Source organism: Hirundo rustica, chromosome 28 (genome assembly GCF_015227805.2).
Source record: "Hirundo rustica isolate bHirRus1 chromosome 28, bHirRus1.pri.v3, whole genome shotgun sequence".
Lineage (NCBI taxonomy): Eukaryota > Metazoa > Chordata > Aves > Passeriformes > Hirundinidae > Hirundo > Hirundo rustica.
The window spans coordinates 3491275-3504220 of record NC_053477.1 but is presented as its reverse complement, the minus strand read 5'-3'; the positions used below and the strand labels follow the sequence as shown (position 1 = coordinate 3504220).

Genomic DNA, 12946 nt, shown 5'->3' with positions numbered 1-12946 from the left:
CGGGGATGGGGGATTTGGGGATTCCCAGGAAGGGGGGGGTTTGGGGTGGCCAGGACAGGGGGATAACGGGGTGCAGAGCAGCACGGGGAGCGGGTGAGGTTTGTAGGGGATGCTCGGCACCCACGGGCGGGGGTTTGCGGCCGTCCCTCCCTCCACGTGTGTCCCCGTGTCCCTCCACGTGTGTCCCCGTGTCCCTGGGCAGGCTGCCCTCGCCGCCACCCTGGCGCTGCGCTCCATGGATGGCGTTTTCCTGTCGCCCACCGAGGATGAGTTCGTGGGCAGGATCGCGGAGGAGCTGGAGAACTTCATGGTGCAGGGGCAGCACCAGCGGTGGGTGACAGGGCTGGGGGGGACCGGGGGTGACCGGGGGTGACCAGAGTGACCAGGAGGTGACCAGAGGTGACCCGGTTGTGACCAGGTGTGACTGAGGGTGACCAGAGTGACCAGGGGGTGACCGGGGGTGACCGGGGGTAACCAGAGTGACCAGGAGGTGACCGGGGGTGGCTGGGGGTGACCAGAGTTACCAGGGGTGACCACAGTGACCAGGGGGTGACCAGGTGTGACCAGGGGGTGACCACAGTGACCAGGGGTGACCAGGTGTGACCAGAGTGACCAGGAGGTGACCAGGGGTGACCGGGGGTGACCGGGGGTGACCAGAGTGACCAGGAGGTGACCAGGGGGTGACCAGGTGTGACCAGAGTTACCAGGAGGTGACCAGAGTGACCAGGGGGTGACCACAGTGACCAGGGAGTGACCAGGGGTAACCAGAGTGACCAGGAGGTGACCAGGGGTGACCAGAGGTGACCCCGTTGTGACCGGGGGTGACCCATCCCCACCGCCGGGGCAGCACCAGGGACACCTCGGCATTTTGGCCTCGCGCTTCTCCTGGTTTTCCTGGGCTGAAAGCAGCAGAGTTTGGGGGCTGGATGAGGAACCCCCAAACGCTGGATCCTCTCCTCTGGTCCCTCCTTCAGGAGGAGTTTTGTGGCTTTTACAGCCGCTCCTGCTCAGCCTGGGTTCACCTGGATGTGTGCCGATGGTGCTGGGCAGGAGCAGGGGAGCTCAGCTCAGCTCGCTTTTTGTTACCTGAAATATTTGTTTCGCTCCTTTTTTTTTTTTAATAAAATATTTGGCAGAGAAATTCCCCGTGCGGGGACAGAGCCGCGTGTGACGGCGGTGATGTTGAACCCGGAGTTTTATTTATTTATCCCTTCTCGGTTCATTCCTGGAGCGTGCTCGGAGTGGGGAACTCGGGACTTGTGGAGGGAGGGGATCAGGAGCAGCTTCCTGCTGGTGCTTCCCAGCTTTTCCCACATGGAGACTGCAGGAATGAGAGCCCAGGCCAAGCCCTTGGGGTCCGTTTTAAAATTTAAAACGTGTCCCGCTGCAAATCTGGGAATTGCGGGAATTGTGCTCTTTAATTCCATCAAACCCTTCTTGGCTTTGTTTTTTTTTCCCCCTGATTTAAATCCCGTGCTGGGAATGCCTTGGGGACGGGGTTGTTAAATTTTTCCCGATGTTTCTGACTCCCTGAGGCCTCTCTCCTCTCAGGGTGCTCCTGTTCCCGCCCCTGTCCAGCCGCCTCCGGTACCTGATCCATCGGACCGTGGAAAACATGGAATTGCTGAGCAGCTTCTCGGTGGGAGAGGGCTGGAGGAGGAGGACGGTCATTTGTCACTCGGCCGTCAGGTGAGCTTGGAGACGAGCCTGGAATCCTGGAATGGTTCGGGAAAAGGACCTGAAACTCATCCCAGTGCCGGCCTTTGTCACCTTCGGGGGACACCTCCCACTCTCAGCCTGGCCTTGGGCACTGCCAGGGATCCAGGGGCAGCCACAGCAAATCTGGGAATTCCAGCCCAGCCAGGAATTCCTTCCCAAAATCCCACCCCAATCTCCCCTTTCCCAGTGGGAGCCGTTCCCTGTGTCCTGTCCCTCCAGCCCTTGTCCCCAGCCCCTCTCCAGCTCTCCTGGAGCCCCTCTGGGCCCTGGAATTGTCTCTGAGCTCTCCCTGGAGCCTTTCCCTGCTCCAGGGGAACATTCCCAGCTCTCCCAGCCCCGCTCCAGAGGGTCTCCACCCCTCGGATCGAGCACAAAGCCACCATGTCCCAGACCCCGATGAACGGCGGGATTTTTCCCTCTGGGAATTCTTCAATGCTTTCCCCCCCGCCCCCCCCCTTTCCCTCTGGAAAACCCCACATCCCTGGGCTCTGGAAAACCCCACATCCCCTCCGCTCACCTCTCCTCATCCCCCTCCTTCCCAGGCTTCCCAACGAGGCCGCGGGCGACCAAAAAGCCGGGAGCGGCGCGGCTCGGAGCCAGCGGCCGGCGGCGCCCTGGGGCCGGGGGGGCCGGGGCACCCGGCTGGCCCACGGGGACAATTCCCGCTCCTCCGTGGGCTCGGGAAGGATCTCCAGGCCTCCCAGGAAGAAGCAGGACAGAGCCCTGTACGTGCCCAAAGGGATCCGGAAAAAGGCGAATTGGAGGGAGCGGGAGAGCGACGGCGGCGAGGCGGCTCCGGGAGGAGAGAGCCGCCCCAAGAATTCCAGCGGGGACGGGCAGCAGGAGGTGGGAAAGGGTGGAGGCAGGCCTGGGAAGGAGCAGGAGCTCGAGGAGGAGAATATTCCTGGAGAAGAGGAGAATATTCTGCGAAAAGAGGAGAATATTCCTGGGAAAGAGGAGAATATTCTGGGAAAAGAGGAGAATATTCCTGGGAAAGAGAATATTCCTGGGAAAGAGGAGAATCTTCCTGGCGAAGAGGAGAATATTCCGCGAAAAGAGGAGAATATTCCTGGGAAAGAGGAGAATATTCCGCGAAAAGAGGAGAATATTCCTGGAGAAGAGGAGAATATTCCGCGAAAAGAGGAGAATATTCCGCGAAAAGAGGAGAATATTCCTGGGAAAGAGGAGAATATTCCTGGAGAAGAGGAGAATATTCCTGGAGAAGAGGAGAATATTCCGCGAAAAGAGGAGAATATTCCTGGGAAAGAGGAGAATCTTTCCTGGAGAAGAGGAGAATATTCCGCGAAAAGAGGAGAATATTCTGGGAAAAGAGAATATTCCTGGGAAAGAGGAGAATATTCCTGGAGAAGAGGAGAATATTCCTGGAAAAGAGGAGAATATTCCGCGAAAAGAGGAGAATATTCCTGGAGAAGAGGAGAATATTCCTGGGAAAGAGGAGAATATTCCTGGAGAAGAGGAGAATATTCCTGGAGAAGAGGAGAATGTTCCTGGGAAAGAGGAGAATGTTCCTGGGAAAGAGGAGAATATTCCGGGAAAAGGCAGCGCCGAGCATCCTGTGCACGGTGGAAAGGCGCCGTCCCTCGGGAACAGCCGGGATTCCTGTGAGCAGGATCAAGACTGTTCCCGTTCCCTGGGCAAACGCCCGCCCCAAGCCGAGGAGCAGGAATCCGCCGCGGGATGCAGCGAATTCCAGGCTCGGCCCAGAGAGGAGAACCGACCGTGCCGCGCTTCCCTGGGGTGGGAGCGCGGGAGCAGCTCCTTCCCTTGGGAAAAACGCGCTGGCAGCTGGACGGACCCGGCCGTGCCTGAACCTCCGGAAAACCGGAATCCCAGAGCAGCAGGAAGAAATCCGCAAATCCAGAGCCTGGAGAGCAAATCCCGTCCTGCGGAGCAGCAGCGTCCCGGGAATGCCGAGGGAACCCCGGGGAGTTTTTCCACGCCGGAGCAGGAGAAGCCGGGCGCAGCTGAGGTGGAGCAAAAACCTCTCCAGAACGTTCTGGAAGAGCCGGGTGAGGCTCCTGAGCTGCTCCGTGGTGGGTGATCCCGGCGTTTCCCGAGGTTCCCGGGGAGGGAGAGGGAGGACAGAGAAAGCTCGGACGTGGCGCAGGAGCTGTGCAGGAGCCTGGATTTGGCCGCGGGGGACGGAGAGGGGACGAGGCCGAGCGGCCTGGAGGACGACTGCACGGCTGAGCTCCTGGCAGAGGTGATTTGGGGAGAAATTCGGGGAAAAAAAGAGGGAAAAGGAAGGAAATTCCGTGCCCCGGGAGGTTTGGAGCGAGGGTTGGGCTCTGAGAGGGTGAAACTCGACCCCCCGGATCTCGGGTTTTGTGTTTTTAATTCTCGCAGATCGTGGGGACCTGACGGTGAAGGACGTCAGCATCGAGAGGATCAGCGTGGAATGTTCCAGCTACGGAGATAGGGCGCGATCACGAGGGGGACCTGGGCCACGTCACCCGAGATCTACGAATTCCCCTCATCCCTGAAAACCGAGGATCTGGTGGGAAATGTTCGCGGATTTCCAGTGAGTTCCTGCCCGGGAGCCCGAGGGAGCGCGGTCAGCCCGGGGACTGGACACAAAATCCCCAAATTTTGCTTCGCCTGCCCCTCTCTGTGTGCCTCAGACAAGATTCAGGTCTGGTTTAAAGCCCAGCTTCTACTCCAGGGTTCGGGCACCCAAATTCTGAATTTTGGCTTCACCTTCCCCTCTTTTTCTGCCTCAAATAAGATTTTCCTGCAGTTTAGGTCTGGTTTAAAGCCCAGCTCTCTGCTCCAGGGTTTGGGCACCCAAATTCTGAATTTCAGTTTCGCTTCCCCTCTGTGTGCCTCAGATGAGATTTTCCTGCAGTTTAAAGCCCAGCTCTACTCCAGGGCTCTGGTACCCAAATTCTGAATTTCAGTTTCACCTTCCCCTCTCTGTGTGCCTCACATAAGATTTTCTTGCAGTTTAAAGCCCAGCTCTACTCCAGGGCACTGGTACCAAATTCTGAATTTTAGTTTCACCTTTCCCTCTTTTTCTGCCTCAAAAGAGCATTTTCTACAGTTTAGGTCTGGTTTAAAGCCCAGCTTTACTCCAGGGTTCAGGCACCCCAAATTCTGAATTTTATTTTCGCCTTCTCCTCTTCGTCTGCCTCAAGGGGGCATTTCCTTCACTTCAGACCTTCAAAAATAACAATATTTGGTGCTGGAAGCCAATCCCTGACAACCGAGGTTGGGTTTTGAGAGGAAAAGGGGAATTTTGGGGTCATTTCGCATCGTGGCCTCGAGAAGGGCACATTTAACGTCCTTTTTTTGTCCTCTTCTCCTTCTTTTCCTGCCCTTTTCCCCCCTCCGTTTAAAAGGGGAATGACGCTTTGGGAACACCCAACCGTCCCCATAAAACCCAGCGGAACCCCTCCTGGGTTTTTCACCGGGAGCTTCCTCTTCCTTGCCAATAATTCGGATTTTTCTCTTTCCCTGCAGCGAGAGCGGCTTCAAAATCCAGTGGGTGGACGACACCCACGCCCTGGGGATCTTTTCCAGCCTCTCCGCAGGTATTTGGGGTGGGATTGAGGCGTCCCAGAGCTCCCCAGCCCCTTCCCAGTGCCCTGAACTGGTTTGCACTGGGATTTCCTTGGGCTCGTCCCGTTTAATTTTCATTTTTCCCGGGAGGGAGTTGGAATTTCAGGGATGGGACGCGGCAGCCGGGTTTTGACCGCCTTGGCTGCGCCTGTGTGGAGTTACAGATGATGATGGTTTTTCACTTATTTTTCCCATTTTTTTGGGAGGGTTTTATAACCGGGAAAAAAAATTCCTGCAAACATCATCCAAAAAAATTCCTGCAAGCGTCTGAAAAATTCCTGCAAACATCATCCAAAAAAATTCCTGCAAACATCCAAAAAATTCCTGCAAGCATTCAAAAAAATTCCTGCAAACTCAAAAAAATTCCTGCAAACACCCCCAAAAATTCCTGCAAACTCACAAAAAAATTCCTGCAAACATCCAAAAAAATTCCTGCAAACTCACCAAAAAAAATTCCTGCAAACCCCTGAAAAATTCCTGCAAACATCCAAAAAAATTCCTGCAAACACCCCAAAAAAATTCCTGAAAACACCCCAAAAAAATTCCTGCAAACATCATCCAAAAAATTCCTGCAAACATCCCCAAAAAATTCCTGCAAACATCATCCAAAAAAATTCCTGAAAACCCCCAAAAAATTCCTGAAAATTCACAAAAAAATTCCTGCAAACGTCCAAAAAAATTCCTGCAAACTCAAAAAAATTCCTGCAAACCCCTGAAAAATTCCTGCAAACTCACAAAAAAATTCCTGCAAGCGTCCAAAAAAATTCCTCCTGCAAACATCCAAAAATTCCTCCACGCACCTAAAAAAATTCCTGCAAACATCCAAAAAATTTCCTGCAAACATCCAAAAAATTTCCTGCAAACATCCAAAAAAATTCCTGCAAACATCCAAAAAATTCCTGCAAACACCCCAAAAAATTCCTGCAAACACCCCAAAAAATTCCTGCAAACATCCAAAAAATTCCTGCACGCACCTAAAAAAATTCCTGCAAACATCCAAAAAATTCCTGCAAGCATCCAAAAATTCCTGCAAACATCCAAAAAAATTCCTGCAAACACCCCAAAAAATTCCTGCAAACGTCCAAAAAATTCCTGCAAGCATCCAAAAAATTCCTGCAAACATCCAAAAAAATTCCTGCAAACATCCAAAAAATTCCTGCAAACACCCCAAAAAATTCCTGCAAACATCCAAAAAATTCCTGCAAGCATCCAAAAAATTCCTGCAAACGCCCAAAAAAATTCCTGCAAACGCCCAAAAAATTCCTGCAAACACCCCAAAAAATTCCTGCAAACACCCAATCACCTCCCAGGGACACTGGGAGCGGGATGGCACCAAAATTCTGTGTAAACTCATTTTTTTTGGCCCCGAGTTCAGCTCAGAGCCAGCCCTGGAGGGGTTCCCATCCTCCTGCATCCCAATATCCCACCAGATCCTGCTTTTTCCATTCGGGATTTCCTCTAAAAGCGCCGAGATTCTTCGAAAAGAGCGTTTAAATCTCTTTTTTTTTTTTTGCCGTTCCTCCCGCGGCTTCGGCCCGAGCCTTGAGCAAAGGCTCCGACTGTCGAACGTTCTCGCGCCGTAATCGGGATTTTTTTGGGGGGGGGGCGAATTCCAGAAGTTTCCGTTCCCTTGCAGCATCCCAAGCCCTGGGCCGCCGTTATCCGTGCCTGAAGATCCGGCCCCTGATCCACGCCACGAGACAATCGCGGATCAGAGCTCTCCAGAGACCGAGTAAGGCAGAATTCCCACGCTTCCCTGAATTTATCCCACGTTTTTTCCGTTTCCCGCTCCGCACCCGGCCCAGGTGACAAATCCATGTGGAAATTCATTTTGGGGACCGGTTCGTTTCCTGGCTGATTTTATTTTATTTTTTCCAGCTGCGGCGTGGAGTTTTGCTGGAATTCAGATTTAAATTTCGCTTTTTCGCTGTGAATTTTTCCGCTCTCTTTGGGGATTTGGAAGGGAAGGGATGTGCTGGAATTTTATTTTTTTTTTATTTTTTCGGAAAGCCAAGCCACCGAATTTCCCAGGAATTTTCTCTCCCCTCTTTTCCCCCCAAAGGAGACAAACCCGAGCTCGTGGTTGGCATGATTTTATTCAGGAAGGAGAAACGGTGAAGCTGAGCCGTCGATCGATTGATTGATCGATTGATCATGGATTAAATTAATTTCAATCAGATTGATCAGGGTCCAGTTGCCACAGGAAAGCAAAGCCGTGAACCTCAGCAGCAGCACAGACTCTGAACCGACGATTCCTGGGATTTTTCCAGCTCCCTGGAGTCGGGATAAATTCCAATTTTTAATGTTTTAATGGAGCGCTGTCACACCGGTAAAATTCCCGAGTCTTTCAGCACTGCTGGATTTAAAGGAAACACCCAAAAATTTGCTTCATTTGCACCTCCCCTGCATCTGGTTTTTAATTATTTTTTTTTCATTTATTCACTCTTCTGAATCGGGTTCAATTAAAAGTAATCATTAAATATAATAATTAACCATAACTGGTTTCAACTGATTATTTTTCATACACAAATTGGGATTTTGATCGGCTGACAGCGTCTCTTTCTAAATTCTAATTATTATTATTATTTTTTTTAAAATGACTGAAACTTCTGGAAGAACAAAAAGCAGAGCCGCCCTTGCTGTGTGGATCACAACTGCAAATCGAGGCGGGATTAATTAATTCGCCCCCAAAATCCAAATTATTGTGCACTCGGCAAAATTCGGGGGTTATCTTATTCCTTGCAGATGGAATCGCGGCGATCCCAAAAAAAACGCAGGGGGCTTCCCAAGTCACTGGAATATTTAGATGTCGTTTAAAAATGCAGATTTTCGGGTTTTTTTTTTTCCCTTTTCGTTGCTGTTTTCCAAGGATTTCCACAGCTGGTTTTGAGGAGTTTCGGTTGGGATCGAGCTTTATGTGGATAAATTTTAATGGGTGAATTCCCCGGGTTTTCACAGGGGATGGGAGGGTGGGAATGGGATTTTTTTGGGAATGGGATTTTTTTGGGAATGGGATTTTTTGGGAATGGGATTTTTTGGGATATGGGATTTTTTGGGAATGGGATTTTTTGGGAATGGGGGTTTTTTGGATGGGATTTTTTGGGATGGGATTTTTTTGGGAATGGGATTTTTTGGGAAATGGGATTTTTGGGAATGGGATTTGGGGGTGGAATTTTGGGAATGGGAATTTTTGGGAAATGGGATTTTTGGGAATGGGATTTTTTTGGGAATGGGAATTTTTTGGGAATGGGATTTTTGTTGGGAATGGGATTTTTTGGGTGGGATTTTTTTGGATGGGCTTTTTTGGCCTGAGCTTTTTTGTGCCTGGCGTTTTTTTGGGCCCTGGGTTTTTTTTGGCTGGGCTTTTTTGGGCCTGCGTTTTTTGGGCCTGGGTTTTTTTGGGCTGGGCTTTTTTCGGCCTGGGCTTTTTTGGGCCTGGGCTTTTTTTGGGCCTGCGCTTTTTTGGGCCTGGGCTTTTTTTGGGGCCTGGGCTTTTTTGGGCCTGGGCTTTTTTGGGCCTGGGCTTTTTTGGGCTGGGCTTTTTTGGGCCTGGCGTTTTTTTGGCTGGGCTTTTTTTTGGGCCTGGGGTTTTTGTGCCTGGGGTTTTTTTGGGGCTTTTTTGGCCTGGGTTTTTTGGGCTTTTCTTTTTTGGCTGGGCTTTTTTGGGCCCGGGGTTTTTTTGGGAGGGATTTTTTTGGGAATGGGATTTTTTGGGAATGGGTTTTTTGGGAACGGGATTTTTTTGGGAATGGAATTTTTTGGGAATGGGAATTTTCTCAGGAACGATTCCTGGAAGAGGACGAGGAACAATTTTCCCCCTCCAACAGCAGAAGCGACCCGAAGCCACCAAACAACTCCACTGCAAAACGCGGGAATTCCATCTCCCAGAAAGAAAAAAAAAAACCACCCCACAATTTATTCACAGAGACCGAAAGATCTGCCGCCGATAACCAAAAAAAAAAAAATCAGATTTTTGGGATTTAACCACGAATTTCCTCTGACCAAACCCCAGCTGGGTTAAAATTTTTTTTCCGATTTTTTTTTTTCCCTTTTTTTTTTTTTCCCCCCTAGAACTCCTTCAGCTGGGAAAAGAGAGGCCGCAGACGGACGCAGCGGTGGCCAGGAGATTGGTGTCCCACGCCCTGGGCTGGAAACACAGGCAGCAGGAAGCAGCAGGGACTGAAGTTCTCCAGCCAGAATCTTTGGATCAGGAGGAATAATCCCCCCCCCCCAAAAAAAAAATCCTCCCAAAAAAATCAAAACAAAAAGAGATGAGCGTGGCTGTGCCGTTAAACGCGGAGCAGGCGGCGCCCACGGAGCGGGAGCTGCTCCTTTATGGATCAAGCGCCAAGCTTGGAAAAGTTGGGGGAATGGGAAAAGTTTTCTTTGTTGGGGTTTTTTTTTTGTTTGTTTGTTTGTTTTTTTTTTTCCCCACCCTGGGAAGTGCTGGAATTCTTGGCTGTGGGAATAAGGAGGGAGAGTGGTTCTTTATTCCTTATTCCTGCTTTGTTTTCCATTAAAAAAAAAAGGAAAAAAAAAAAAAAAAGGCATGGAGGGTGAGAAAATTGGATTTTTTTGGGGTTTTTTTTTTTTTTGGCCAGAATTTTGGAAAATCTGTTCCACGTTTGTTGTTGCTGTTCAGAAAACTTGACAGGCGGTGAAATCCGAGTTTTGGGGGATTTTTTTTTTCCCCCCCTTACTTACAGAGTTTCGAGAGCCTGAGCTTCCCCTGTCGGTGAGGAAAGTTGGGATTTGCTCCTTAGCGGGGGAAAAAAACCCCCAAAACCCCAGGATTTGCCTGTGCTGATTCGCCCAGGGTTAAAATCAGCTTCCACCCCCATCCCGGGCTCTGCTGGCGCTCCCGTCTGGAATTCCCGGGCAGAAATGGAATTTCCGGTTTTGCCGGCGGGTCCGGGCTGGTTTCCTTTGCCCTCCGGACCACTGGAGAAGTGGGAAATCCTCGGAATATTCCCTGCGTTTCTCCAAGCCTCGCACCGTCCCTGTGAGGGGGGGTTTGGGGGACGCTTGGCAGCCGGCTGGAATTCCCCTGTGGAATCAGCTGGAATTTCAGATAATTTCTGGTTGTAGAAAGGGGAGGAAAAACCACCCCAAACTTCCAGGAGAAATACACCGAGGGCTCCTAAAGTGATTTTTTTTTTTTTTTCTTTCTTCCCCAGGGAAAAAAGGTTTTTCTTGGAGCTCTGTAGCAAAGTGTGTCCTCAGACAAACAGAGGGAATTCCCACAGGAGCAGATCCCTGGGAAGGGGGGGACGGGAGCCAGGAATTCCCCGTGCACGAGGATTCAAATTCATCCTTTAAAAATAATAATAATAAAAAAAGATGGAATCTCCAGTCAGGGGGTGGCTCTGGGATGGGCACAGCAGCCGCTGGGGTGGGAATTCCCAACCTCAGCCCCGGGAATCTGCCGAGTTCAGGGAGCTCTGATTCCGCGTGGAATGAAATGAAATGAATTCTGTGTGAAATGAAATGAAATTAAATGAGTTTCGGGTGAAATGAATGGCTTCCGTGTGAAATGAAATGAATTCCGGGTGAAATGAAATGAGTTTCGGGTGAAATGAATGGCTTCCGTGTGAAATGAAATGAATTCCGGGTGAAATGAAATGAATTCCTTGTGAAATGAAATGAAATGAAATGAAATGAAATGAAATGAATTCTGGGTGAAATGAAATTAATTCCATGTGAAATGAATGAATTCTGGGTGAAATGAATGAATTCCGTGTGAAATGAAATGAAATTAATGAATTCCATGTGAAATGAAATGAAATGAATTCTGGGTGAAATGAAATTAATTCCGTGTGAAATGAATGAATTCCGTGTGAAATGAAACGAAATGAATTCCGGGTGAAATGAAATTAAGTAATATTAAATGAAATGAAATGAATTCCAGGTGGTGAAATGAAATGAAATTAATGCATTCTGTGTGAAATGAAATGAAATGAAATGAATTCCAGGTGAAATGAAATGAATTCTGTGTGAAATGAAATTAATTCCGTGTGAAATGAAATGAAATGAATTCTGTGTGAAATGAAATGAATTCCGGGTGAAATGAAATGAAATGAATTCCGGGTGAAATGAAATGAATTCCAGGTGAAATGAATGACTCTGGGTTGAAATTAAATGAAATGAATTAAATGAATTCCAATGAAATGAAATGAAACGAATTCCTGGTGAATTCCGTGTTCTGCCTTGGCTCCCCTCCGGAGCGCGGCGGTTGTTGGATCCAAGCGTTTTCACTGCGGTATTAAATTCAGCTTTACGCTGTTCCGCTCACAACAAGCTGCTCCTTTTTTTTTTTTTTTTTTTCCTTTTATTCCTTTTTTATTTGGGTTTTTTTTTTTTCCCCCTTTCCTTCTTTTCCTTTCCTTGCCAAGCGGGAGTCGGCGCTGAGGAGTGGCAGGAAGCAGCCAGCACAAAGAGGGGAGTGGACAAAGGAGCTGAGGATTCCCCACAAAGACATGCCTCGGAAACGAAGGATAAAGGCACTTTTTCTGGGGGGGCTGGGCCGCCCAGAAGGAGGCGCGGAGGCGTAGGAGCTGCTGCGGGATGCGAAAAACAGCGGGGAGGAGCCTTTGGAACGGGCGAAGAGAGCTGGAGGCTGAGGAGAGCTGGAAATGGCCAGGAGGCACCGAGGGGGTGGCCCTCCAGCACCTAACCGGGAAGGGAGAGGATTCTTCCGGGGAGATGATCCACCTGAAATTCCGAGCCGGATTGAGGCTCGAGCTCCTGGGGGTGCAAGTGGTTCGGGGAAGGGCCGGAGCAGGAGGAGTCCTGGCTGCCTTAAATTAGTGGGAATTCTAACCGGGCCGAGACGACGTGTATTTGTGAGGTCCCCTGAAGTGGTTCGAACTTCCTGCTCCCGTCTCCTCGCTGAAGGAACCGCCTGGAAAAGCCACGGGGGAGAGCAGGGGGGGTCAGCTGGAGCGGGGAAAAACACTCGGGAACAGCGGGAGAGGGAGGAAAAACACTCGGGAAAAACAGGAGAGTGGGGAAAAACACTCGGGAGAAGTGGGAGAGCAGGGAAAAACACTCGGGAAAAACGGGAGAGTGAGGAAAAACACTCGGGAAAAGCGGGAGAGTGAGGAAAAACACTCGAGAAAAGCGGGAGAGCAGGGAAAAACACTCGGAACAGCGGGAGTGGGGAAAAACACTCGGGAAAAACGGGAGGGGAGGAAAACACTCGGAAAACCGTGAGAGCAGGGAAAACACTTGGGAACAGCGGGAGAGCAGGAAAAACACTCAGGAAACCAGAACAGGAAAAGCTTGGGAACATTGGGGAGCAGGGAAAACACTCAGGACATTGGGAGAGCAGGGAAAACTTTGGAATCAGGAGAGCAGAGAAAAAAATTTGGGAAAACCGGGAGAGTGGGGAAAAACACTGGGGAAAACTGGGAGAACAGGGAAAAGGGCTTGGGAACATCGGGAGAGCAAGGAAAAATACTTGGGAAAACTGGGAGAGCAGGGAAAAACACTTGGGGACATTGGGAGAGTGGGGAAAAACATTTGGGAATATCGGGAGAGCAGGGAAAAAATACTTGGGAACATTGGGGGAGTGGAGAAAAGCTCTTGGGAATATCGGGAGAGCAGGGAAAAGCTCTTGGGAATTCTGTGAGAGCAGGGAAAACACTTG

General features: G+C 50.1%; 2 protein-coding genes across 2 annotated transcripts in view; one reads left to right on the top strand and one right to left on the bottom strand.

The window, feature by feature from the left end:
- The first annotated feature begins 136 nt into the window (after positions 1-136).
- On the top strand, positions 137-10812 carry R3HCC1 (R3H domain and coiled-coil containing 1). The gene is given in 12 exon segments (XM_040087603.1): positions 137-330; positions 1552-1689; positions 2262-2635; positions 3282-3477; positions 3799-3948; positions 4091-4157; positions 4159-4194; positions 4196-4243; positions 4245-4261; positions 5200-5270; positions 6935-7030; positions 9370-10812. Coding segments are annotated over 12 exon segments (1437 nt in total). The 5' UTR covers positions 137-235; the 3' UTR covers positions 9519-10812.
- Positions 10813-12113: 1301 nt separating this feature from the next.
- Positions 12114-12946, bottom strand: part of LOXL2 (lysyl oxidase like 2) — a 58787-nt gene continuing 57954 nt past the window's right edge. The window contains 1 exon segment of the mRNA XM_040087667.2: positions 12114-12199. Within this exon segment, the coding sequence (XP_039943601.1) occupies positions 12114-12199 (86 nt within the window).